Source organism: Rhinopithecus roxellana, chromosome 15 (genome assembly GCF_007565055.1).
Source record: "Rhinopithecus roxellana isolate Shanxi Qingling chromosome 15, ASM756505v1, whole genome shotgun sequence".
Classification (NCBI taxonomy): Eukaryota; Metazoa; Chordata; class Mammalia; order Primates; family Cercopithecidae; genus Rhinopithecus; species Rhinopithecus roxellana.
Genome location: NC_044563.1, coordinates 111,529,129 through 111,556,897, shown reverse-complemented (window position 1 = coordinate 111,556,897; position 27,769 = coordinate 111,529,129). Strand labels below are relative to the sequence as shown.

Genomic DNA, 27,769 nt, shown 5'->3' with positions numbered 1-27,769 from the left:
AACCTGAAGGGTCAAATAGTGAGCTCCAAGCAAAGCATGACCCGGCCACCCCTACGCAGCGCCCTACGCTGGGTTCCGCTCCACTTCCCCTCCCCCGCGCGGGGCGATAGCCAGGCGCGGTCCCTTCCCACGCGGGACGCGGCGAGTGCGGACACCTCCCTTCGGGGCTGCGAAGGGCGAGAAGTCTGCGGTTCGCGGGCTCCGGCCGGCGGGCGCCCCTCGGAGTCCCTGAAGTCGGCCGGGCCTGGGCCTCCTCGGCCTCAGCTGTCTCGCGAAGCGTCCGGCAGCGGCGGAGGCCTTGCCGCGCCCGCCCCGCGAGCGGCAAGCGCGGGGCTCAGAGGGGAGGCGGGGCGAGGCCGTGGGGCGGAGGGGGGCGGGAGGTGCATCCTGGGAAATCCACCAACATGGGGCGCAGCGGCCGCCGCCGCCGCCGCCGTCGCCGCGAGTCCCGGCCGCGGGTGCCTCCGCTTCCCTGACGCCCAGCTGGGGTCTCGCCGCCCGCCGCGGCCCGGGTCTTTGCGCCCCAGACTCGACAGCGCGCCCTTCTCTCGCCTGCTCGCCGGGGCCATGTGAGGAGGCAGCTCCCTCCGCCGCCTCCTCTTCCTCCCCCGCCCCCTCTCCCTGCCCGCCCCCCTCACACGGAGCCCTGGAGGATCCCCCGCTGCTGCCCGCCCTCCCTACGCCACCCCCACGATGGACAGGAACTACGCGACCTCGGGCTTCACCGAGCCGCCGCCGCCGCCCGCGCCCCCCGCCGCCCCCGCCCCCGCCAGCGCCGCGGCGCAGCCCCCCGCCCCAGCCTGGGCCTACGAACCCCGAGCCGCCGCCGCCGCCGCCAGCAGCAGCTGCAGCAGCGGCAGCTGCAGCAGCGGCAGCAGCCCCAGCCTCAAGGCCAGGTAGGGAGGGTGGGCGGCGGGGTCGCGGTGGACCAGGAAAGGCCGGGGATGCGTTTGGGGCCTTCCCCAAAGGGGCTCGGTTGCAGCGCCGCCCAGAGGTCTGGGCCGGGCGGGGAGCCCTTCGCTCGCCCTCGCCCAGCTCGGGGGAGGCGGCTGATGACTCCTACGGGGTGGTCGCGGGTGGGTGGGGGCACCCGGTGCAGGACTCATGCCTGGGGACGGCAGGTGAAGGGAGAGCTGGGCGGGAGTCGTGGGGCTCCGTCACCTCTGGGGTCCTGGGCTCTCACGTGGTGAAGTTTGGGCTCGTGGCTGAACTCGGGATCTGGGAGACCCAAGATTGGCGCCGGGGGTCCGAAGGGGGCGCCGAAGAGTTTGGGGTAGTGGCGATCCATTGTATTGGAACCTGGGTGGCCGACAATGCAGTCTTGGGGACCCCGGCGTGCGAGGGTTGCGGAGGCGGGAGAGGTGGAGTCGCGGAGCCGCGTCCCGGAGACACTGGGGGACCCGGGAGGGCTGGGCTACGGGAGAACCCCCGGGGCGCAGGGCAGAAGAGGGGGCTCGGCAGGGCGCGAACGCGGCTTCCAGGGCCGGGTGACATATGTTTGCGCTGGTGGCCAAGATTCAGGCGATTTCTCTTCCACTCGTTCAAAGTTGCTCTTTGGTTTCCTCCCCTTTTAACAACAGCAGGAAGTAAGGAATCTTTCTTTGCCTTCTGTGCCTCGGGGTGACGGAGAGTTGGGAAGAAATGGGGCGGAGGTTGGGGTGGGGGTAGTGAAGGCCATAAAGGTTGAAGAACCAAAGCATAGTTCTCCATCTCGGCCTCTAAAGTCCGGGTGCATTATGTAGCAAGAGGTTCAAGAGTTCATCTTTCCTGCAGCATGACCAAGGGAATCTAAAATGTTGACTCCTACTTGATATTTAAGCTCGCGGGAAATGTGTAGTATAGTAGTGCCACACTGTGAAACGGTTCCATTTGAATGATAACTGGAAGGCGTGGTCTGGTTTGGAGGATTGGTGAGCGGGGTGTTTTAAAGCCACCTCTCCCGAACAATACAGAATCTGGTAGGTGCAGCTTCTGATTACATGGACCAGGGAATCCTGGGTTGCTAATGACTTCATCCTCAGCTACCAACAGGAAGCTTCGTGGCTTTATTATCTCATCAGATTTCTTCATTATTTTTCACGACAGAAGTGAACTTTTGTTTTAAGTTTATACATTACCGTGTTCCAGCTTATCTTCTTTGTTTTTATGAAAGTTCCACGGTCATGATTGAGCATATAAGTGTGAAGAGTAGCTGGTCTTTGTCTTAGATTGTCCATTGGGATGATTGTGAAAGCATGAGAAAAATTTGCTTCAAGAATAGGGATATAAGCTTTCTCAGAAAATTTTAGGCCCTTTGTTTGAAAGACCTGGGAGTTAACAAAAATAATGTGATGTGCCAATTTGGAGCTAAGTAATTAAATGCTGAAACCTTTCAGAAATAGCCATAATTTTGTGTTACATACAAGTAAGCCATTTTAAGGAGTTTTATGAAAGACGGTTAGCACTTCACCGTTATTTCTTTTTGATGGTAATTTGACTGTCCTTTTTGAAGTAGCATTTTGCATTGACTAGGATAATTTACAAATTAAAGTTACTTTCTCATCATTGAACAGCATGATAGGTATTTGTGCCACATTTTTTATGTTTTAAATGAAAAGTATTTTATTAGGTAAATGAAACTGAAATACTACCTAGTTACTTCTTTTAGTAGAATACTTCTGAGGCAAGAAACTAAAATCTACTTGTCATGTTTTCCAAATTTGTTTATCAGAGTAACACGGAATGACTTCCCAAACACACTTGAAAACAGTAAGTAGATTCACTTGGCACACATAATCTAAAGGAGATTTATTTTCTGTTTAATGGAAGTTATTGAATCTTAAATGTTACCCCCCATGCCCTCTCCCCCTGCTTTTTTAAAAAATGAGGGGGGCGGGAATTAGCTAAAATACAGCATAGAAAATGCAGGTTTACCCCCCTCCCCCGCCAACCTGCTTTGTTAACATCTTGTATTGGGATCAGGCCATCTGTACAGAGTTACACACACTTCTGAATTAGACCTCATTTTATTCCTGAAACTGTGCAAATATTCCTCTTTGATTTCAGTTATATCAAAAATAGCAAATCTGAAATACGCCCTGTAAGTCTAAATATTCTACATTTCAGAAGCTTATTTATATTTTTATACCATTTTAAAAAGCTTTTTCATAATGCACGTATCAGTTGAATGTTTTTGTTCCCCTTTGTGGCAGTTTCTTCTGAAGGTGCAAATGAGTACTAGTTGTGATGATGTAATATGGATGCTTATCCGTAAAGAATTAGCCTGTCTGACACCTTGTTTCCTGTAACCTATTCAGAAGCTGACAGATGGTAATGACATTCAGTTGTTGCCGACAGGGATCTAACATCCTACTTTATGCCTTCTTGGTCTTGAAATACATCATTTTCATCAGTTTATGGGAAAGTACATGATAAAGAGCTTTTCATGAGTTTGAAACAATACTTTTTTTGAATACAACAGCTCTGTTAGTTATTAGGTAGTTTTATGGTACTAACAGTTGAAAAATACAGTGGGAAACTCGAGCACTTTACCTTAAATAGGGCTTATAGAGAGATTTGTGAATATTTCTCAGAGAGTACTTGCTAGGTACTTGGAAAGTGCAGGAATAAGGACTGGCCATATAAATCTTCATTTATTTGTGCTCTTTTCAGTTAGTGTTAGGAACTAAATGAACGAACATGTCCTTTGCTGAACACCACGCAGTTGGAAATACCTTTTGGGGTGCAGTTTTGGATGTTGTAAATACCTTTGCATGACTTGGGAAATAAGAAGGTCATCAGGAGTCTGCAGATCCACTGCCCTATTCTGTACGTAATACTTATATCTTGGTCACAACAGGAAGAGGCAGGCTGTTTTATGGTGATAATCGATGTGTTTGTATTTGAATATGCACCAGAAAGTAAGGGAATGGAAATATTTTGTATTTAAATAGTTTTATTTATTATTTATTTATTTATTTTTGCGATGGAATTTCACTCTTGTTGCCCAGACTGGAGTGCATTGGCGTGATCTCAGCTCACTGCAACCTCTACCTCCTGGGTTCAAGCAATCATTCTGCCTCAACCTCCTGAGTAGCTGGGATTACAGGCGCCTGCCACCACGCCTGGCTAATTTTTGTATTTTTAGTAGAGTTGGGGTTTCACCACATTGGCCAGGATGGTAATTTTTGTATTTTTAGTAGAGATGGAGTTTCACTACATTGGCCAGGCTGGTCTCGAACTCCTGACCTCAGGTGATCCGGCCATTTTGGCCTCCCAAAGTGCTGGGATTAGGTGTAAGCCACTGTGCCTGGCCTGTTTTTCGCCTTCTAACTTGAAATGATTTTTGGCACCAATTTTTAGAATTCCTAATGCAATTTTTTTTTAGTATGATGTATAATGAGTATGATAAATACTCCTCTGAAAAACCAAAGTAATGATTAGCTCTTCTAAAACCTGTCAGTTTCTATATGATGGACATTTGTTTGGTGCATTTCAAATCTAGAGTTTTCCTCAAGGTTTTTGGAAAAAGACCTTAAAGATCATAATTTGTAAGGAGTAAGAACAATCTCAAGTTAATAAAAGGTTATTTCAGACAAACTTCCACTGTTAGAGTTCAGAAAGTTTTTTCCCATGGAAACCATGTTGTAAGTAATAGTAGCTGTCATTTACCTCACGAGCAACTAATTTGTGCTAGCTGTTTTAAGTCACATATACATACACACATTCATTTATCAAAATTCATTGTAAAAATCCTTTGAGGTAGGCATTCTTTTTACCATCCTTTTATGGATGAGGAAACTGAGGGATAGAGACATGAAGTAATTTATACCTACAGCTATATAGCTAGTAAATAGTGGAGCTGTGATTGAAAACTGGGCATTGTGGATCTGGAGCCTGCGTGATGGCCAGTGTAACTGCACTGCTTTATTGTAAGATAGTGGAATGCTGTAATCCACCTATATGTGAAATGAGCTTCTGTGAGTTGGCCTGGAAACCTAAGCATCATTAATATCCTTATTTCAGTGTTCTTTGTCACTGTTGACCATTTCCTAGTTGAAATATATTCCTTTTCACTTCCATAGCACGGCACTTGCCTGGTTTTCCTCCTACTTTTCTGGCCCACTGCTTTTTCCTGTTCTTCACTGGTGTTTACTCCTCTTCTGTCTAATCTCTGCATGTTAGTGTTTCCTCAGGGCTTGGGATTGGTAAATTTCTTGTTCATTCCTTGCTTTCTCCTGAGGACTCACATCCATGTCCATGCTTTTAAATACTATCTCAGTGGAGATGCCCATATTTGAGCAGACTCCTCTGAGAACCTGATCACATAACCAACTACCTCTTTGACCTTTTACTTGAGCTTAATGATACGCTTTCCCCACGCATCACACCTCTGCTTCTCTAGTGAGGCCCATCTCAGTAAGTCATTAAGTCATACCTCTGTCCACCTAGTTGCCCAGGCCAGACGGTGGGAGTTGTGTGCTTAGTCACTAAGACCTACTGCTTTTGAATCTAATGTCTTGAAACTCTCCGCTTCTTTTGTATCCACTGCTCCAGCTGATCCAAGCCACCATTATTTTTCACTTGGACAACTGCTGTAGCTTTCTAACTTAGTCATCTTGGACCTTTTCTTTCCTCCCTTCAATTCATTCTTCTTAAACCATCCAGAGTGATTTTTAAAAACACAGATCTACAAGTTTGCTCTTGGTCCTTTGCTTAAAGCCTTTCCATGGCTACTCCTACATATTAGGGTCACGTTTTTAAACATCCGTAATATGGTCAGGAGTGGTGTCTCACGCCTGTAATCCCAGCACTTTGGGAGGCTGAGGTGGGAGTATTGCTTGAGCCCAGGAGTTTGAGACCAGCTTATGCAATGTGATGAAACCCTAGCTCTACAAAAAATAAATAGAAAAAAATTAGCCAAGCATGGTGGCTTGCGCCTGTGGTCCCAGCTACTCTGGAGGCTGAGGTGGGAGGATGGCTGGAGCCTGGGAGGTGGAAGTTGCAGTGAGCTGTGATGGTGCACTTCAGCCTGAGCGACAGAGGGAGAACCTGTCTCTCTCTCTGTCTCACACACACACACACACACACAGACACACACACACACACACACACAAACTGTAATGTGCTCTGTATGACTCTGCATTTACTGACCTATTTTTTTTTAATTTATTTTCTTTTTTATTCTTGAGACACGGTCTAACTCTGCCGCCTAGGGTGGAGTAGAGTGGTATGAACACAGCTTACTGTAGCCTTGACCTCCTGGGCTCAAGTGATCCTCCCAAGTAGCTGGGACTACAGGCATGTGCCACCACACCTGGCTAATTTTAAAATTTTTTCTAGAGATGAGGTATTGCTATGTTGACCAGGCTGGTCCGGAACTCCTGGCCTCAAGCAGTCTTCCTGCCTTAGCCTCCCAGGAATGAGCCACCATGCCTAGCACTGGCCCATATTAAATTCTTTGAATCATCCTAAATTCCTTCTTACCTTAATGTTTTCATTCATCGTCTTTACCTTCACCTAGATAACTCTCACCCTATCCCCACCTCACACCCTGACTTCTTAAGGTATCTCATGTGAGAAACCTGCAGTATTTTCAACCCTCACTCCTTGTTGCTTTGTGCAATGGTGTATGTTTTCACAGAATATTTTATTTTACTTTCATATTCTTAGAAATATACCTATGTATTGTCTATGTAATATGTGTCTTCTTCAGAATGGAGGTTATTTGAGGAACCCTATCTGTTTTGCTGTTATATTTGTAGTACTTAGTATTTACTTTAATCCGTGGCATATAGTTGGTGCTTAATACATGCTTATATCATGAAAGCCAGAACTCTGCTTCAGTGTGGGAATTGGAAGCCGCTTTCTTCCTGCTGCAGCCTCTACTGCCATTCCCCCTCTACCCTGTAATTGGGCCCAAGATGAAGGGTAAGTTTGTGATTATCTTTGGTTAGCAGCATGGGGATATGGGCTACTACTTGTTTCTTCCTTTCCTTGCTATGTTCTCTGGAACAATGAGTAGTAAAATATGTGTACCAAAACATAGTTTTCTTTCATTCATTAAACAAATATTTGAGTACCTACAATTGTTAAGGCAGTGTTGCCTGTATCTCCTTGAGTTACTATATTTCTGCAGTGAAAGCTTGAGAAATCAAGTGACAAGCATGCAATCACTCATTAAAATGTAGTGACTATCTCTGAGTTTCTGTTTCTCAGCTAAGTTCTGCAGGGTGCCACAAAAATGAAGAAAACACTGTCTTGCCTCTTAAAGAACTTGTGATCTGGAGGGTGACAGGGTAATGCACTTGCTTCGTCTCTGCTTGGCTTCTAAATGTTGAAGTGCTCAGAAACTTGGAGTTCTGTCCTTTTTTCTTCTCTCTCCACTGACCCTAGGTGTAGTTGCCGTATATATGAGATGACTTTCAAATTTATATCTCTGGATTCATATCTAGCATCTGACATCTTCATTTGAATATTGAATAGGTATTTCCAAAATGACACGTCCAAAACATGATTGTCGATTGTCACCCTGTCAACCTGGGCCTCCTCTAGCCTTCCCCACCTCAGTAATTATTATCACCATTTACTCCATTACTTATGTCCAGAAGGTTAGAGCCACCCATGATTCATTTCATTCCTTCCCATATCGAGTCCCTCAGCAAATCCTGTTGGTTCAGTCTCCATATCCGTAATTTCCTGCATGGATTACTGCAGTTGCCTCTTGTTGCTTTTCTTGCTTCCTTTTAGGCCTTCTATAATTTATTAAGTATGCAACAGCCAGAATTAACTTTTCAAAAGTATAAGTCAGGTAATGTCATTACCCTGCTTAGAACCTTCCAGTGTTAATCAGTAACATCCAATGACTTGGTCGAGTGTGGTGACCCATACCTGTAATCCCAGCACTTTGGGAGACTGAGGCAGGCAGATCACTTGATGCCGGGAGTTTGAAATCAGCCTGGCCAACATGGCGAAACGCTGTCTCTACTAAAAATACAAAAATCAGCTGGGCGTGGTGGCAGGCGCCTGTAGTCCCAGCTACTCGGGAGACTGAGGCAGGAGACTAGCTTGAACCCAGGAGGCGGAGATTGCAGTGAGCCAAGATGGCGCCTCTGTACTCCAGCCTGGGTGACAGAGCAAGACTCCTTCTTAAAAAAAAAAAAAGAAAGAAAAATCCAATGACTTATCGTGGCCTACAAAGCCCTGCATGATCTAAGCCTCAGCTAATTTATCCAACTTCGTGTCATTCCCCTCCCGCCACCATCCTTCAGCCATACTGGCTTTACTTCTGTTCCTGAAACATGCTAAGATTATTTGTGTCTTAGGACTTTTGCACCAGCTGTTCTCTTTAACTGAAGTTTTCTTTCCAGGTCTTTGCTTTGCTGCTTCTGCTTTTGCTGATAGTTAGGTCTTTTCCCACATATTACCTTCTCAGAAAGGCCTTCTCTGACTGCTGTGTCTAAAGTAACGGCACGTCACTAACACATGATAGTTTTACTTCTTCAGAGCATTCTTACTCTCTGGAGTAATTTTGTTGATTTATATGTATCATTTATTACCACCCTTTCCCGATACCACTAACCATCACTGATAGAATGCATGTTCCATGAGAACAGGAACATCTTTGTCTTGTTCACATCTGTACAAGGCAGGTTAGTATAGTAGTTGATAGCATAAGCTCTGGAGTCAGAATGTTTGAGTTTGTATTTTGACTCCACCACTTGCAGTATGATCTTAGACAAGTTTCTTAACCTCTCTGTGCCTCAGTTTCCTTATATAAAATGAGGACACTTTTCGAATTCTTGAAGATTAAATGGGAAAACTTAGAAAAGTATTTAGAGTGATGTCTAGCATATAGAATAGCATATAGATTATTAACTTTATTGTCAGCACTTAGAACAATGTCTGATGCATTGTACCATTAAACATGCAATGAATGAATGAAATAACTATGCTATTAATACTTGTCAGACTATTCCTTTTCAAGAGGTACAAAAATACTTCAGGGACTTAGTGGGGAAATTATATTGAGTTCAAGGGGGATCATGGTAGCATTTGTCAGGTAGATTGCATACAAACTGATCTGAATTATTGCTAATGTTGCTTAGTGGAATAAGGGATTAGTACAAAGAAGGAACTTCCAAGAACAAGTGTTCCAAGAGGGAGGAAATGGAATCTGCCAGGCCAGTTATGGACTGGGCCTTGAACTGGCATAGCATCACTTTTGCCAGTGTGTTGGTCAAAGCAGTTCCTGGTCCATTGCAGAATCATCATGGGAGGGAAACTACACAAAGGTGTGGTTCATTGGGGAGCTCAGCGGAGTAACACTGTATCATAGAGCATTGGTACTAGATTGTAGAGGGCTTCTGATGACAGATCATGGAGTTTAGTCTCTCCACTCTAAAGGATAGGGAGTGGCCAGGTGTGGTGACTTGTGCCCATAATCCCAGCACTTTGGGATGCCAAGATGGGCTGATGGCTTGAGCTCAGGAATTTGAGACCAGCCTGGGCAACATGGTGAAACCCCGTCTCCACAAAAATACAAAAATTAGCCTGGCATGGTGGCATGCGCCTGTGGTCCCAGCTACTCAGGAGGCTGAGGTGGGAGGATCACTCGAGCCTGGGAGGTGGAGGCTACAGTCAGCCATGATCACGCCACTGCCCTTCAGCGTGGGCAAAGAGAGTGAGACCTGTCTCAAAAAAACGACAAAAAACCCACACAAAATCTCTGTTCTTGTGGAGTTTACATTCTTGGGTGAAGGAGTTGGGCAAGCAAAGAATTAAGAAAATTTTCTCCTGGAGGAAGTGCACTTCCCAGTGATCTGAGGAAGCAGCAACTGCAAATGTCCCAAGGCAAGAATAAGTTCCCTTCCCTGGCAGGATCTTACTGTAGCTCAGTGGTACTTCAGAACCACCTGGAGAGCTTGTTGAAACATAGGTTGCTGGGCCCAACTCCAGAGTTTCTGAATCCATAGGTCTTGGGTGGAGCTTAAGAATTTGCATTTCTAACAAGTTCGTAGGTAATTCTTATGCTGCTTGTCCAGTGAGGAGATTTTGAGAACCACTGATCTGGATCTCGTCAGTGTTGGCTTCTTGACATTCTTATCTCTCCTTAAATATTGTCTCTTTACAAAGACCTTCCTTGACCAACAGATCTAAAGTCCCACCAGGTTTCCTTTGTTCTAACACTTCTGTTTTCCCCGAAGTATTTGTCCTTAGCTGACAAGACCAGAGAGCTGAGTTTAGGAGTCTGGACATTTGTATAGAGACAATAGTGGAATCTCAGAGATAAGGTCTTTGGGGGTGAAGAATGAAGGTCTGAGAACTGAGCCTTTGCCGTTGTAGGTGATAGTGTCTATTACATGCCTACTATGTGCTGAGCACTGGCCTAATAATTTTATAGTGTTATTTCATTTAACTTCTCACAATAATTCTAGAATATAGGTACTATTGTTAGCCCATTTTATAGACAAGGAAACTCAAGCAAAGAGAGATTTATTAATTTGTCCAACATCACTGCTAGTAAGTGACAGAGGCAAGATTTGAACCCAGGAGGTGTAACTTCAGAAACTGTGCTATTAATCATAAGCTTTCAGGGAAAAATCCTTTTGGGAAGTTGAGGGTATGGGATTAAATAGAATTGGCAAATGAAGTCAGAAAGAGGTTTAATGATAGAATACTTTAAAGAAGGATGTTGGGTCTTTGTGATTTAACATTGATGCTGGGAGGTTATATTTTCCATTATTTAAAAAATTAGAATCATTTCCCCAGAGCGTACTTTTGCTAAAAGTTTTGGAGAAAACTTGTGGACATGGGCTTATACCAAATTGAATAGTTGCCATAGGGATGGGTAGTTCAGAGATTTGAACTGACCTGAAGCACCTCTCATATTCTAGACACTGTTCTGGGGGCTTGGGATACACGTGAAAACAAAACCAAGATCTGAGACAGTTGATTAAAAAATGAACATAACTGTACATTATCTAGTATGTTGGGAGGTGATACCAGAAAAAGAAAAGCAGAGTAAGGAAGAATGGAATGTGGATGGGGGAGGCGTTTCTGATTTACAAACAAGGTGGACTGGGGAGGCTCATGGAAGTGATAGTTGAACAATGACTTGAAAGTGCTAACTTTTGAAATGAGAAGAAAAAATGTTACATTGGGAAACAGAGTGCTTCAGTAAGTTTTTTATTTGTTTGTTTGTGAGACACAGTCTTGCTGTGTCGCCCAGGCTGGAGTGCAGTAGCGCAATCTCAGTCCACTACAACTGCAACCTCCACCCCTGGGATCAAGCAATTCTCCTGCCTCAGCCTCCTGAGTAGTCGGGATTACAGATGCCCACCACCACACCCAGCTAATTTTTGTATTTTTAGTAGAGATGATGTTTCACTGTGTTGGGCAGGCTGCTCTGGAACTCCTGACCTCAAGTGATCCACCTGCCTCGGCCTCCCAAAGTGCTGGGATTACAGGGATGAACCACCATGCCCGGCCCCAATAAGTTTCTTTTGCCCCTAGTTGAAATGAGACTACAAGTTTTGTAAAAAAAAATTACCTGTTCCTTGGGTTAACTTGCTTACAGGAAATCTTATTTCTTTGTTTAACGTTTATCCCTGTTGCTGCTTCTGGTGTTTTAATTTCAGCCACATGCTAGGTGACTTTCTGTTGCTAGGCTGCTACTAACACAGTTTCCTTACATTGACTCAGGCCAGTCTAGCCGGGGCTTTCCAGTCTAGGCCTTTCTGCAGTCAAGGCAAGAGTAAGCATTTCTTTTTTTCGGCGGTGGTGCAGGGGTGGTGGGAAACAGAGTCTTGCTATGTCACCCAGGCTGGAGTGCAGTGGTGCAATCTCAGTTCACTGCAACCTCCAACTCCCAGGTTCAAGTGATTCTCCTGCCTTGGCCTCCTGGGTAGTTGGGATTACAGGCATGCACCACGACGCTCGCTAATTTTTGTGTTTTTAGTAGAGACGAGGTTTCACCATGCTGGCCAGGCTGGTCTCTAACTCCTGACCTCGTGATCCACCCACCTTGGCCTCCCAAAGTGCTGGGATTACAGGTGTGAGCCACCGTGCCCAGCCAGTAGTGAGCATTTCTTAATGTGCTAGCAGTGAATATGAATGTGTGTATGGATGTTGTATAATATGAAGAGGTAAATGAGAGGATGTGGGCCTGATTTCAGTATATCCACTCATTTTGCTTTTTTTTTTTTTTTGCAGAACCATCTTCTCTTTTATCTTTGAATGAAACACACTGTTTTTTCACTGTTCCTTGAATGGTGTTAGGAATGCTCTTATCTACGGGCTTTGTGCTTTTTCCTGTGCCAGGACCACTTTTCCCTGAGATAATCTGCATAAGTTCCTCATGTTGATCAGTGGCCTCTCCTTAGTACCCTCAAAAGAATGGTATGCACCCCCATCACCATCAACCCTGCTTAAGTTTTCTTCGTAACATTTATCAATCCTTGATAAAAATACTTCTCTGTTCTTGTTTATTGTAGTCTCTGTCCTTTAGCTTGGGTGTTTTTTGACAGTAGAACTTCAGCTGTGTTTCCCCCCACTTGCCTGGCATATAATAAGTGTTAAGTGAATATTGATTTAATAAAGAATATGTTTAATGGGGAATATTCTGCTTTTACTTGTCTAATATTTCAGAGTTTAAATTTGGCCTCTGTAAGTTAAAGACTCTTTAGGGATCCTTACCGTGTAGCTTCTCGTATGTTGCTAGGCATGTAGGCATTTATGGGGTGTAACTAAACGTAAACTAATGAAATTTTCATATGGCCTAATGCCATCATTCTCATTACTGTGTGATCACTGATCCTGTTTAAGTAACTTGAGACCAGATTTGTCTGACCCAGTGAAGCAAACACAAATATGTGGATAAGCTAAAATACTTTTGTGTGGATCTGCTTAAATCAGATGGCTTAACGTTTTAAAACATTTCTCATGTTGAGCAAAACTGCAAGATGAACACTACTCTGGTAAAGCAGCTGGTACTATTTTCACTTAAACAGATATTAAACTACTTCAAGTCAGAGTTTGATTTGGCCAGAGCCACAAGGCACTGGTGGAATGAGGCCAGAGTAAAAGTGTGAACCATTTGGAAGGATCGGAATTAAGTAGAACTGTGCCTATGCGGAAAACCCCAGCTCCTCAAGAAACCCAAAACTTAGAGATGGTCTTTTGCTATTTGTTAATACTTTTGTGTTACTTTTTTTTAAACAGCAGGTTTTTGACTCAAATCTGATCCTCTAACATGGTAATGATTAAAATTGTTTCTAAGACAATTAGTAAGGCATAGGAGTTGAAGGTTCCAAACTTGCTTTAAAAAGCTAATCTAGTATACCAGCTAATTAACCTTGATCTACTGGGCTGCCTTTTAAGAAGGTCATGTTAGCAGTATCCTCATAGATATCAAGCATACTTCACAGTATGTCTACTATTTGCTCTTTTTTTTTTTTTTTGAGATGGAGTCTCGCTCTGTTGCCCAGGCTGGAGTGCAGTGGCGCGATCTCGGCTCACTGCAAGCTCCGCCTCCCGGGTTTACACCATTCTCCTGCCTCAGCCTCCCGAGGAGCTGGGACTACAGGCACCCGCCACCACGCCCGGCTAGTTTTTTGTATTTTTTAGTAGAGACGGGGTTTCACCGTGTTCGCCAGGATGGTCTCGATCTCCTGACCTCGTGATCTGCCCGTCTCGGCCTCCCAAAGTGCTGGGATTACAGGCTTGAGCCACCGTGCCCAGCCTACTATTTGCTCTTAACAGATATGCTTATTAGGGGAAATTTAAAAGATAGTAAACTTGTGTGTTACGACATTTGATTAATGTTATAAAATCTTTTTTAGTGCATAACTTGTATTAAAATATATACTCCTCTAAAATTTATTATAATTTCTTCCTTTACATTAAACTTTGTTGTGAATTCCTGGTGCAAAACAAGAATTAGCCACCTTAAAAGTTGATTTTCTCTACTATAAAAAAGACTATTTTTTAGGTTTTTTTTTTTTTTTTTTTTTTCAGTTAAAAAAAATTGGGGCTGGGCACGGTGGCTCACACCTGTAATCCCAGCACTGTGGGAGGTTGAGGTAGGTGGATCACCTGAGGTCAGGAGTTCAAGACCAGCCTGACTAATATGGTGAAACCCTGTCTCTACTAAAAATACAAAATTAGCCAGGTGTGGTGGCGCATGCCTGTAATCCCAGGTACTTGGGAGGCTGAGGCAGGAGAATCGCTTGAACCTGGGAGGCAGAGGTTGCAGTGAGCCGAGATTGCACCACTGCACTCCAGTGAGGGCAACAAGAGCAAAACTCTGTTTTTTTAAGAGACAGGGTCTTATCCTGTCATCCAGGCTAGAGTGCAGTGGCTCACTGCAACCTGAAGCTTCTGGGCTCAAGCGATTCTCCCACCTCACCCTCCCAAGTAGCTAGGACTACAGGCATGTGCCACCATGCCTGGCTAAATTTGGGTTTATTTTTGTTTTTGTTCATTGTAGAGATGGGGTCTTGCTATTTTCTCAGGGTGGTCTCAAACTTCTGGGCTTAAGTGACCCTCCTGCCTGACCCTTCCAAAGTGCTGGGATTATCAACATGAGCCACTGCATTTGGCCAACAACAACACTTTTACAGAAAATTTCAAACCAAACAAATTTAGAGAGAAAAGTATAATGAACCCCTGATTACCCACCTTCAACAATTTTAGCACATGGTGGGTCTTTCATGTATATCCCTACATACTTTCTCTCCCTACTCCCATGTATCATTTCAAAGCAAATATCAGGCTATGTACCTCTTTCAACCGTAGTATGAAAGAGAACTCTGAAACATAAATACTTAATTTTTTTTTTTTTTTTTTTTTTGCGACGGAGTCTTGCTCTGTCACCCAGGCTGGAGTGCAATGGCACGATCTCGGCTCACTATAAGCTCCATCTCCCGGGTTCACGCCATTCTCCTGCCTCAGTCCTCCCGAGTAGCTGGGACTACAGGCGCACACCACCACGCATGGCTGATTTTTGTTGTATTTTTTAGTAGAGACAGGGTTTCGCCATGTTAGCCAGGATGGTCTCGATCTCCTGACCTCATGATCCGCCCGCCTCGATCCACCTGCCTCGATCCCCCAAAGTGCTGGGATTACAGGCGTGAGCCACTGCGCCCAGCCAGACTTAAATTTTTTTTGACATAACTACAATAGGTAGGATATTTTAAGGCAATCTATACATATTTTATTGGTTTTAGTACTTGAAGTCAATCTTCTAATATTATAGTACAATTGAAATAGTATAAGTAGTATAGTTACAACATAGTTAATAGTATAATAGTACAGTTACAACAGGATAAAATACTACTGGTTTTATTGTAAGTCTTTGGCTTACGAATTTGTGGAATTTTCTTAGGAAAACAGAAGCATCAAACTTTTTAAGCTTCTAAATTATTTCAGATTACTTTTCTAAAAGTTTGTAAGGAAAGAACAGCACATTGAGTATAAAATGAATAATGCAATTTTGGATTTTGGTTCACCTGAAAATATTCTTTTCTACCCTAAAATGTTATTAAATTCTTGTATTAAACTAAAGATGTGTAAACGTTTGTCTGTAAATCTAGTTCATCTCCAGATGTGAATTGTGATAAATATATTTTTAGACAGATTTCCTTTATCTAATGCCAGAAATCATAGACTATGTTAATAATAATACATAAAAGTGTGATGTAGTGAAAAATTGGCTGTACAAGTTTCTCAAACAAGGGAGAAAATTTAATTTGGTAAATGAAAGACTATGCCACAAACAAAAGGATACATTGAAAAAGCTGAAAAAAACATTTCATAGCACCCATACATTTGAATCATGGAAATATGAACTGTGTTATGTGTTGAGAAGTAACCAGCTATATGTTAGTTCATTTTTACTCATTCCTTTGTAGCCAAAATAAGAGATAACCATCCAGGCAAGGCCCATATAACCACTTTTGTCTATCTCTTAAATAAACATGCCTGGTATTTACAGGTAGTTAGTACATGCAAACACAAAATAATTTGCTTTGATGGATGTATTTCTTTTAAAAGAAAAGCATAGGCTGGGCACGGTGGCCTGTAGTCCCAGTGCTTTGGGAGGCCAAGGCAGGCACGGATCTCTTGAGCCCAGGAGTTTGAGACCAGCTTGGGCAACATAGGGAGACCCTCGTCTCTACAAAAACATACATAATTAGCTGAGCATGGTGGCATGCACCTGGAATCCCAGCTACTCAGGTAGCTGAGGCAGGAGAATCACTTGAGCCCAGGAAGTCAAGGCTGCAGTGAACCATGATCACCACTTTACTCCAGCCTGGGCAGCAAAATGAGATACTTTCTCAAAAGAAAAGAAAAGCATTACAAAAACAATATTGAAATATTGGAAATGGGGAAAACTTGGGACCTAAAAATCTTGTCTTTGTTCAGAAGAAAGATTGATAATGCAAATGATGACAGAAATAGAAAAGGAAGATGATGAAATGCAATTTTGGAGTTGTCCATTCCAGGCCTTGGTGGCTGTTATCAGGGATGTAGCCAAGCATATGCCATATCACCATCACATTTCATTATTTCCCTGTGAAACAGCAGACAGAAATTCTTAGCTGCCTTGACTTTGGCAGTATTTTTCTTGGGCATCTGTTACAAATGCCAACATCTGTCTCTTTTTGTTGTGAATACTGTTTGGAACTGATATATAGGTTTTTAAATATACTCTGCCACCCCACTAGATAGGAAATTCCTTACTACTAATTTAACGTTGCTTAGTGAAAACAGACATCTGCTTAACCAACTTGAGTGTATCATTTGTACAAAAAAAATAGGATTTTTGGTAAAGATCATTAATGATGTATATGGCCGAATAATATTTCATTGCATAGACATAGCACATTTTGTTTATCTGAACTCTTTTGATGGACATTTGGGTTGTTTCCACATTTTGCTTATTGCAAATAATGCTGCTATGGACATTTGCATGTAAGACTTTGTATTAACATGTTTCCTGGGTAGATATGTGGGAGTGGAACTGTTTCAAATTTATGTTTAACATTTTGAGGAATTGCCAAATTTCTCTCTCCTAAATTGGCTATGCCATTTTATATTCCCATCAGAAATATATGGGCCAGGCGCAGTGTCTCACGCCTGTAATCCCAGCACTTTGGGAGTCTGAGATGGGTGGATCACATGAGGTCAGAAGTTCAAGACCAACCTGGCCAACAGAGTGAAACCTCATCTCTACAAAAAATATAAGAATTAGCTGGGCGTGGTGGTACACGCCTGTGGTCCTAGCTACTTGGGAGGCTGAGGCAGGGGAATCACTTGAACCCAGGAAGTGGAGGTTGAAGTGAGCTGAGATTGTGCCACTGCATTCCAGCTTGGGCAGCAGAGCAAGACTCCATCTCAAAAAATGAAAAGAAAGACGTGGATGTTCCAATTTCCCCATGTCTGTGCCACACTTGTGATTGTCTTTTTTATTATTGCTCATTCATTTCTTGAAAAGTTTAGCATGTTTCACTCATCTGTCTCTTTTGCCTCTATTTTCTCTAAAATTGGGCTCAAGGAAGGGAAGTATCTTTTACCAACAGCTTTATTGATTTGATATTTTCACTGATTTTTTTTGAAACTAAAAGACGACGTGAGATTATTCACCAGTTGGTAGCCAAGTTCATTAAACTCTAGATCCTTTTTTTTTGAGTCAGAGTTTCGTTCTTGTGGCCCAGGCTGGAGGGCAGTGGCACAGTCTTGGCTCACTGCAACCTCTGCCTCCCGGATTCAAGCAGTTCTCCTGCCTCAGCATCCCAAGTAGCTGGGACTACAGACACACACCACCACACCTGGCCAGTTTTTTTGTATTTTTAGTAGAGATGAGGTTTTGCCACATTGGTGAGGCTGGTCTCGAATTCCTGACCTCAGGTGATCCACCCACCTCGGCCTCCCAAAGTTCTGGGATTACAGGTGTGAGCCACTGCACCTGTCCTAAACTCTAGATCCTTTAACATTTATTTTAAAAGCAATTTCTCTTGAAACTTGGAGCTACTTGGGTAGTCATGTGTATATGGGGGGTGTGGTCATGACATTATAAGGTGTATTTTGATTTTAGGATTCCCTTGGTATTGATTTTAGTTTGGAAACTAAGGTAAGTTGTGTAGCAGGTAGCTATGTTTAAAAAATGTAATTTAGACACTCCCATGCTTAAAAATCCTTTGGTTTTCCATTGCAGTTGGAATGAAATCCAGACTCATTGTGCCCACAAGGCTTTCCATGTCTGACCCGTAACTACTACCTTTCCACGGATCTCCTACTGCTCACCCACTTCCCTTAGTACACTCACAATATGCTGGTCTTCTTTCAGCTTCTCTGTGTTCCAGACTGTTCCCAATTCAGGCCTTTTCCTAACTGTTCTTTCTCTTCCTTTGGTTTGGGGCAGGGCTTGCTTAAGATCCCTTCTTCAGGAGGCATTGCTGATCACTGTGTCCTCTTTCTCCCATAATGTCTATGTTTAGACTTTTTTCTTCTTTATTCATTTGATAGAGTTTATAATTGTTTTATTAGTTGGTTTCCTTTTATTTACCACCCTGCCTCACAACTAAACTGTAAGCTCTTCAAAAACTTATCTTGTCTTTTATTATATCCCCAGTGCCTTGCTTATTGCCTGCCTGGTACATAACATCTAATATTTGTTGAATAAATTAATTTACCCTGCTCTGCTATATATTGTTTTATTCTATTTTGTAGAATTGGCTGGACACTTGTATGCTGTTTAATCCCCCATAGTTAACAACAGGTCATGATGGCAGGAACTTTGTCATTGTGTATGCCTTTCACTCATGCCTTTTGCATGCATATACTCCGTAAAGACATGTAGACTTAAGGTGAAATTTTCCCTTGAAAATAACATTGAGCATGTTGAAATGCATATGGTAGAAATGTTCTGCAGCTACACTGCCAATATAATGAGAAATTGTAAACAAAAACTTTAAGATCAAAGGTAAATAGAGTAAAAATCAGAATGGACATTTTAGATCTAGGCCATAAATTAGGATTTACAGGCACTTTCTTCTTCCTGTTCCCTGCCTTTTCCTACCTCCCTCATGCCACTGTTATAACTGCTTTCTTGTTCCAGTTGGCTTTTTCTGTTTTGGTCCTAGCCTTCTGGTCCACAGAACTTCGTAGTGCAAGGGGTTGTGGGAGGAGATAGTACAATGTAATAATTGTACAGGTAATGTATATGTAATATGTGTGTCATAGCTATGCTTGATTTATTATTACTGTCTCCTCAAACAGTTTCTCTAACTGTCTAATCTTATTGCAGCAGTTAGTCCTCCTTTCTTGAAACTTAAGTTCCTTTAATTTTTGGAGACATTCCTGGTTTTGCTCTCAAGTTTTTGGTTAAACTTTCTTATTCTTTCTTATGGTTTCCTCTTCCTCTACCTGTCCCTTAAATCTGCATCTCAGGTAATTGAGTGTAAAAGTACCAAGTTATGACACGGACACAGGGAAGGGAACAACACACACCAGGGCCTGTTGTGGGGGGTGGGGAAAGAAGGGAGGGAACTTAGAGGATGGGTTAGTAGGTGCAGCAAACCACCATGGTATATGTATACCTATGTAACAAGCCTGTATGTTCTGCACATGTATCCCATTATTTTTTAGAAGAAATAAAAAAATTAAAAAGTACCAAGTTATGAATGATTACTCATTGTCTTTAAATAAGATAGAATCGGTCCCTATGATATGGTTTGGCTCTGTGTCCCCACCCAAATCTCATCTCAAATTGTAATCCCCATGTGTCAAGGGAGGGACCTCGTAGGAGGTGATTGGCCTGTGGGGGTGGGGTTCTCCCTTACTGTTCTCATAGTAGTGAGAGAGTTCTCCTGGGATCTGATGGTTTAAAAGTGGCAGTTTCCACTGTACTTGCTCTGCTGCCTTGTGAAGACATGCCTTGCTTCCCCTTCCCCTTCTGCCATGATTGCAAGTTTCCTGAGGCCTCTTCAGCCATGTTGAACTGTGAGTCAGTTAAACCTCTCCTTTACAAATTACCCAGTCTCAGGTCATTCTTTTTTTTTTTTTTTTTTTTTTTTTTTTTTTTTTTTTGAGACGGAGTCTGGCTCTGTCGCCCAGGCTGGAGTGCAGTGGCCGGATCTCAGCTCACTGCAAGCTCCGCCTCCCGGGTTCACGCCATTCTCCTGCCTCAGCCTCCCGAGTAGCTGGGACTACAGGCGCCCGCCAGGTCGCCCGGCTAGTTTTTTGTATTTTTAGTAGAGACGGAGTTTCACCATGTTAGTCAGGATGGTCTTGATCTCCTGACCTCGTGATCCGCCCGTCTCGGCCTCCCAAAGTGCTGGGATTACAGGCTTGAGCCACCGCGCCCGGCGGTCATTCTTTATAGCAGTGTGAAAATGGACCAACACAGACAGCTGATACTGGGAGAAGGGCACTGCTATAAAGATAACCTGAAAATGTGGAAGTGACTTTGGAATTGGGTACTGGGCAGACATTGGAAGTTTGGAAGGCTCAGAAGAAGACAGGAAGATGTGGGAAAGTTTGGAACTTCCTAGAGACTTGTTGAATGGTTTTGACCAAAATGTTGATAGTGATGTGGACAATGAAGTCCAGGCTGAGGTGGTCTCAGATGGAGATGAGAAACTTACTGGGAACTGGAGCCAAGGTCACTATTGCTATACTTTAGCAAAGAGACTGGCAGCATTTTGCCCTGACCTAGAGATCTCTAGAACTTTGAACTTGAGAGAGATGATTTAGGGTACCTGGCGGAAGAAATTTCTTAAGCGGCAAAACATTCAAGATGTAACCTGGCTGATCCTAAAGGTGTTCAGTCATTGCATTCACAAAGAGATTATCTTAAACTGGAACTTTTATTTAAAGGGAAGCAGAGCATAAAAGTTTGCAAAATTTGCAGCCTGACTGTGGTAGAAAAGAAAAACCCATTTTCTAGGGAGAAATTCAAGCAAGCTACACAAATTTGCATGAGTAGTGAGGAGCTGAATATTAATAGCCAAGACAGTGGAGGAAAATGTCTCCAGGCCTTTTCAGAGATCTTCACGGCAGCCCCTCCCATCACAAGCCTGGAGGCCTAGGAGGGAAAAATGGTTTTGTGGGACCAGTCTGCTGCCCTGTTTAGCCTCAGGACACGGCACCCTGTGTCCCAGTTGCCCCAGTGCCAGCCATGGCTAAAAGAAACCAAGGTACGGCTCAGGCCATTGCTTCAGAGGGTGCAAGCCCAAGCATTGGCAGCTTCCATGTGTCGTTGGGCCTGCGAGTGTTCAGAAGACAAGAGTTGAGGTTTGGGAACCTCCAGCTAGATTTCAGAGGATGTATGGAAATGCCTGGATGTTCAGGCAGAAGTCTGCTGCAGGAGCAGAGCCCTCAGAGAGAGAACCTGTGCTAGGGTGGTGCAGAAGGGAAATGTAAAGTTGGAGCCGCGACACAGAGTCCCCACTGGGACACTGCCTAGTGGAGCTGTGAGAAGAGGGCAACCGTCCTCTAGACCCCAGAAAGGTAGATCCACTGAAAGCTTGCACCACACACTTGGGGAAGCCACAGGCACTTGATGCCAACCTGTGAAAGCTGCAGTGGCTGTACGCCACCGAGCCACAGGGGCGAAGCTGCCCGAGGCTGTGGGAGCCCACCCCTTCCATCATTGTGCCCTGGATGTGAGACATGGAGTCAAGGGAGATTTTGGAGCTTCACTATTTAATGACTGCCCTATTGGGTTTTGAACCTGCATAGGGGCCCTGGCCCCTTTGTTTTGGCTCATTTCTCCCATTTGGAATGCAAGCATTTACCTAATGCCTGTACCCCCATTGTATCTTGGAAGTAACTAACTTGCTTTGATTTGACAGGCTCATAGTCAGAAGGGACTTACCTTTTCTCAGATGAGACTTTGGTCTTGGACTTTTGTGTTAATGCTGCAATGAGTTAAGACTTTGGGGGACTGTTGGGAAGGCGTGATTAGTTTTGAAATGTGAAAAGGGCATGAGATTTGGGAGGGGCCAGGGGCAGAATGGTATGGTTTGGATCTGTGTCCCCCCCCCCCCCCCAAATCTCATCTCAAATTGTAATCCCATGTGTCAAGGGAGACCTCATGGAAGGTGACTGGCTCGCGGGAGTGGTTTCCACCATGCTATTCTCACAATAGTAAAGGAGTTCTCACGACATCTGACAGTTTAAAAGTGGCAGTTTCCCTTGCACTCACTCTCTCTCCTGCCACCTTGTGAAGACATGCCTTGCTTCCCCTTCACCTTCTGCCATGATTATAAGTTTCCTGAGGCCTCTCCAGTCATGCTGAACTGTAAGTCAATTAAACTTCTTTTCTTTATAAATTACTTAGTTTCAGGTCATTCTTTGTAGCCGTGTGAAAATGGACTAATACACCCTATATTAGTATTATTACTCATTTATTTCTGTGATATCTTAAGTGGAAGAGGGAAGAGTGGTACTTCAGTTGAGTTGCAAGGAATTTTGAGTTGCAGACAAATAACATCCTTGAGAAGCGGGAAATTAATATTATTGGTCATATGTGTAAAGCAGTGTCCCTATAATTTCTGTCCTTAGCCCACTTCTGATGTGACTCACTTTGGGACATTTTCATTCACTTCCATGACTTCAAAAAACACTCAATTTGTAATGATTCCCAATTTTTTATTTCCAGCTCAGATTTCTCTTCTGAGTCCTAAGTAGGCATATTCATTACCCCTCTTTCAGTTATTTCTCACAGTATGTCTCTTTTTAACACCTCAAACTCAGTGCTTTCAAAATTGAAACTGTCTGTGTTTGTTCAGCCTTATGGGTGGCTCACTGTCATTCATGATTCCTCTTTCTTCCATGCAAGTCTTCTCAATTGTGTTTTTTAAGAATTCCTAAGGATCTAACTATTGCCACTGTTTTGCCCTCATAATTTCTTACCTGGATTTCTGCAATAGGATCTTGGCCTTCTCTTTTTAAGGTTTGCTCTGTTCTGCACAGTATTTATCAGACTAAGATAGTGATTCTTTTGAACTTTTCAGAGTGAATTTATGGGGTCCTATGTCACATGTCAGAACTACTAATCAATAATTTCTGAAAGGGAGATCTGGATGTATGTAGTTTGAAAAAACTAACCAGGTGATGCTCATGAGCATGCCTGGTTACAAACCATTCTTTAGGACAGGCAAGGTTTCCCATGCCTGTAATCCCAGCACGTTAGGAAGTGGAGGTGGAAGAATTGCTTGAGCCCAGGAGTTCAAGACCAGCCTGGGCAACACAGGGAGACCTTGTCTCTATAAAAAGATATTTAAAAAACTGGCAAGGCATGGTGTCACACATCTTTGTTCCCAGCTACTCAGGAGGCTGATGTGGGAGAATTGCTTGAGCCTGGAAGGTCACACCTAGGATGAGTTATGATCACACCACTGTACTCCAGCCTGGGCAACAGAGCAAGACCCTGTCTCAAAAAAGTATACATTTAACTCTTACTAAAATTCTTCTTTTTTTTTTTTTGAGACGGAGTCTTGCTCTGTCGCCCAGGCTGGAGTGCAGTGGCCGGATCTCTGCTCACTGCAAGCTCCGCCTCCCGGGTTTACGCCATTCTCCTGCCTTAGCCTCCCAAGTAGCTGGGACTACAGGCGCCCGCCACCTTGCCCGGCTAGTTTTTTGTATTTTTTAGTAGAGATGGGGTTTCACCATGTTAGCCAGGATGGTCTCGATCTCCTGACCTCGTGATCCACCCGTCTCAGCCTCCCAAAGTGCTGGGATTACAGGCTTGAGCCACTGTGCCCAGCATACTAAAATTCTTGAGAGGCTCTTGATTCCCTTGAAGATAAAATGTGAGATTCTTATTTTGGTATATAATATTCCATAGTTTGATACCTGTCTACCTCATATCCCTATTCTCTAATACAACCATGCTGAATTACTACAGTTCTAATGTGCTATGTTAGGGTTATTTCTAGGTCTTCGTATATGTGATTTTGTCTTCTTGAAACCTTCTTTTCTTTTTCTTTCCTTGGATAATTTCTCCTCTTCCTTTTTTTTTTTTTTTTTTTGTTTTGTTTTGTTTTGTTTTGAGATGAAGTCTCATTTGTCGCCCAGGCTGGAGTGTAGTGGCTCCATCTCAGCTCACTGCAAGCTCCGCTTCCCGGGTTCACACCATTCTCCTGCTTCAGCCTCCCGAGTAGCTGGGACTACAGGGGCCTGCCACAACGCCCCGCTAATTTTTTGAATTTTTTTTAGTAGAGACGGGGTTTCACCATGTTAGCCAGGATGGTTTCAATCTCCTGACCTTGTGATCTGCCCACCTCGGCCTCCCAAAGTGCTGGGATTACAGGCATGAGCCACTGCACCTGGCCTCTCCTCTTCCTTTTAATACTCAGTTGTTAGGTCCTAGAGGAAGTCTTCCCAGATTGTGTTATGTTTATTTACTTATGCTGTTTTATTTCTGTAGTCCCTAGCATAACACTTGGCAGTCAGTAAATGTCATTTGTTTAAATGCAGACCTTACCTTTAGGTGCAACAATAATAGCATTGATTCAGCATTCATTATGTGCTAGTTGCTGGACTATGCTAGTTGCTGCTGACCATACATGCTTTAATGTTTATTCTCACAACAACCTGATGAAGGTAGGTGTTACTATTACCCATATTTTACTGTTGAGGAAACGGAGACTTGGTTAAATCTAACTAATTATCTGTGTGGCTAGCCTCTAAGTCACAGAATTCATATAGAACTGGATTTGAATCCTGTAGCTTTGTTTGCAGAGCTGTGCTTTTATACAGCTGTTACACAGTTGTTTCAAAGTTTCCTAGTTTATTTTTTAAAATTCATGATAAATAATTTCTTAATAAGAGCTGATTATTCTTAGGCTACATGCTTTTACTTTTAACTTATCAAACTGGATTAACTAAAACAAAATAAAGATTTAAAAATATTTGGCATTTAGGTATGAATGGGATAGGTATATGCTAGAGTTCCATGCAGACTTAATTCAGTGGACTTAGTGTTTATTTCTGTTCAGATTTTACTCCAAAGAATACTGTGTGCTAAATGAAGTAAAAATATTAATCTTAACTGAGAATATTAGAACTACAAAGAACATGAGGCTTTTTAAGTAGGAAAACACGTATTCTACAAGAGTACGCACTTTGCTCAAAGTCTTGTAGCATTTATTTGCAGAAGCAGGACTGGAATTTGGGGCTCCTAATTTCCAATCCAGAATGTTTATCTTTCTCAACTATGAAAAGCTGATATACCTAAAACTGTAACAATATTTTCAAAGCTTGAAGAGAATTCTATTTTTATTATATTCTAGGCATTAGTGACCAAATTATTTAACACAAAAAGGACAAAGTGATATGACTCCTTAAGGCAAAATCATTTATTCAGTGTTAAACTTATTACTTGTGTGCAAGTACTGCTTTGTTTTCTCAGATTTAACATATTTCATGAAACATTTGCTAATTGATTTTTAAACCTGGAATGTGTTTTATTTCTTAAGCATCAAGGAGTAGGTTTATATGTTATTAATATCTGCATATAAACCATAAGAGCATATATTTAAAAGCATTTTATCTTACAGTCATATACCGTCTTCACTGCATGAGTGGACATTTTAGATGAATTTTTTTGCCTTGGCTATATCTGCTTTAGAAATTAATTTTCTTTGTTACAGTGAAGTTGACTAAAAAATGTTCACAATTAAACAGTATAGAAAGTGGTAACCAGATAACTAATCTTTGCTGGTTTGTTTTAGTTTTTTGTTGTTGTTGTTTTTGTTTTTGAGATAGGCTCACTCTGTTGCCCAAGCTGAAGTGCAGCAGCCCGATCACGGCTGACTGTAGCCTTGACCTGCTGAGCTCAAGCCATCCTCCCACCTTAGCCCCCTGAGTAGCTGGGACCACAGGTGCCACTATGCCCAGCTAATTATTTTTTGTAGAGATGGAGTCTCACTATGTTGCCCAGGCTGATCTTGAATTACTGGACTCAAATAGTCCTCCAGCCTTGGCCTCCCAAAGTGCTGGGATTATAGGTGTGAACCACTGCACCTGGCCTGTTTTGGTTTTATGAGGAAATTATAAATTTTTTTTTTAAATGTGACAGTGACTGAAAGAAGATGATACTTCCCTTTGCAAAATTCTAACCTTCCTTGTCCTCAATTTCATACCTTATTCATGAGTGTGTGGGGAGGAGATGGAAGATTTGTTTTATGCTAGGCTGGGAATATGAAGATTGAGACTTCGTTCATTCGGTTCATTCTTCTCTAGGATTTAGCTGAAGTAATACTTGGAGTATGTAAGGTGATGGTAAACGTTTACTATTCTCTCCCTACCATGACTACCCAGGGCTTGGGGATTAAGAAGGGCTATGCTGGGCTACCGTAGGTCCTATCTTACATAAATTGTACATATATTCAAAGCAGAGTCTGTACTGGTCCAAACATGGGAATTAGAAATCAAGACCATGTTTTGAGGGATGCTTTTTCCTTTTAGGATTATAAAAAAGAAATTCTGGCGTTTGTTTAAAAAATAAGCAATCTCAACAGACCAGTGACTATCAGATTATTATTCCTGGGATTAATACCTTCTGAAATGGATTTTAAAACCATAAAGCATACAGATTTTTAAAAAACATTATTATGTGGTATATGGAGATGGGCCAACCTCAAGAGATTGAACACATGCATGACAGCAAGGCTTATCTAGAAACCACCTTCTTGTTTGGTAGTGTTGCATAGTTCATGAAAAATTAAAAATGATCACTAAGGTTGGATGAATATAATTTTTTTCTTTTTTTGAGACGGAGTTTCACTCTTATTTCCTAGGCTGGAGTGCAGTGGCATGATCTCTACCTCCCAGGTTCAAGCAGTTCTCCTGCCTCAGCCTCCCAAGTAGCTGGGATTACAGGCATGTGCCACCAGACCTGGCTAATTTTGTATTTTCAGTAGAGACAGGGTTTCTCTATGTTGGTCAGGCTGGTCTCCAACTCCCGACCTCAGATGATCCACCCGCCTCAGCCTCCCAAAATGCTGGGATTACAGGCATGAGCCACTGCACTCGGCCAGATGAATATAATTTTTTTTGATATAATTTATGTGGATAAGTGACCATTTTAAAGCATACAATGCCATAATTTTTAGAATATTCACAAGGTTGTACAGCCATCACCATTATCTAATTTCTAGAACATTTTCATTACCTAATAAAGAAACACATACCCAGTAGCAGTCTTTTCTAGTTTCCCCTCTCCCCAGTCCCTAGCAAATACAGTAATCTGTCTCCATGGATTTGCTTATTTGGGACATTTCATATATAGCCATGCATCACTTGACAAAAGGGGTATGTTCAGAGAAATGTGTTGTTAGACAGTTATATCACTGTGCAAACATCTTAGGGTATACTTACACAAACCTAGATGGTGTAGCCTACTGCACACCTAGGCCGCATGGTATAGTCTGTCAATCCTAGGCTACAAACCTGTACAGCATCTTACTGCACTGAATACTCTAGGCAGTTGTAACACAATGGTAAGTATTTATGTATCTAAACACACCTAAACATAGAAAAGGTACAGTAAAAATAAGGTATTGTAAGTTGTACATATAGTCTATTGATCGAAACATTGTTATGTTGGGCATGACTCTTTTTTTTTTTTTTTTTTTTGAGACGGAGTCTCGGAGTCTCACTCTGTTGCCCAGGCTGGAGTGCAGTGGCATGATCTCTGCTCACTGCAACCTCCGCCTCCCGGGTTCAAGCAATTCTCCTGCCTCAGCCTCCTGAGTAGCTGGCACATGCCATCATGCCT

At 42.9% G+C, this 27,769-nt stretch overlaps 1 protein-coding gene across 1 annotated transcript in view; it reads left to right on the top strand.

Moving 5' to 3' along the window:
- The first annotated feature begins 376 nt into the window (after positions 1 to 376).
- Positions 377 to 27,769, top strand: part of QSER1 (glutamine and serine rich 1) — an 85,008-nt gene continuing 57,615 nt past the window's right edge. The window contains exon 1 of the mRNA XM_030918285.1: positions 377 to 896. Within this exon, the coding sequence (XP_030774145.1) occupies positions 694 to 896 (203 nt within the window). The 5' untranslated portion in view covers positions 377 to 693. The remainder of the gene's footprint in view (positions 897 to 27,769) is intronic.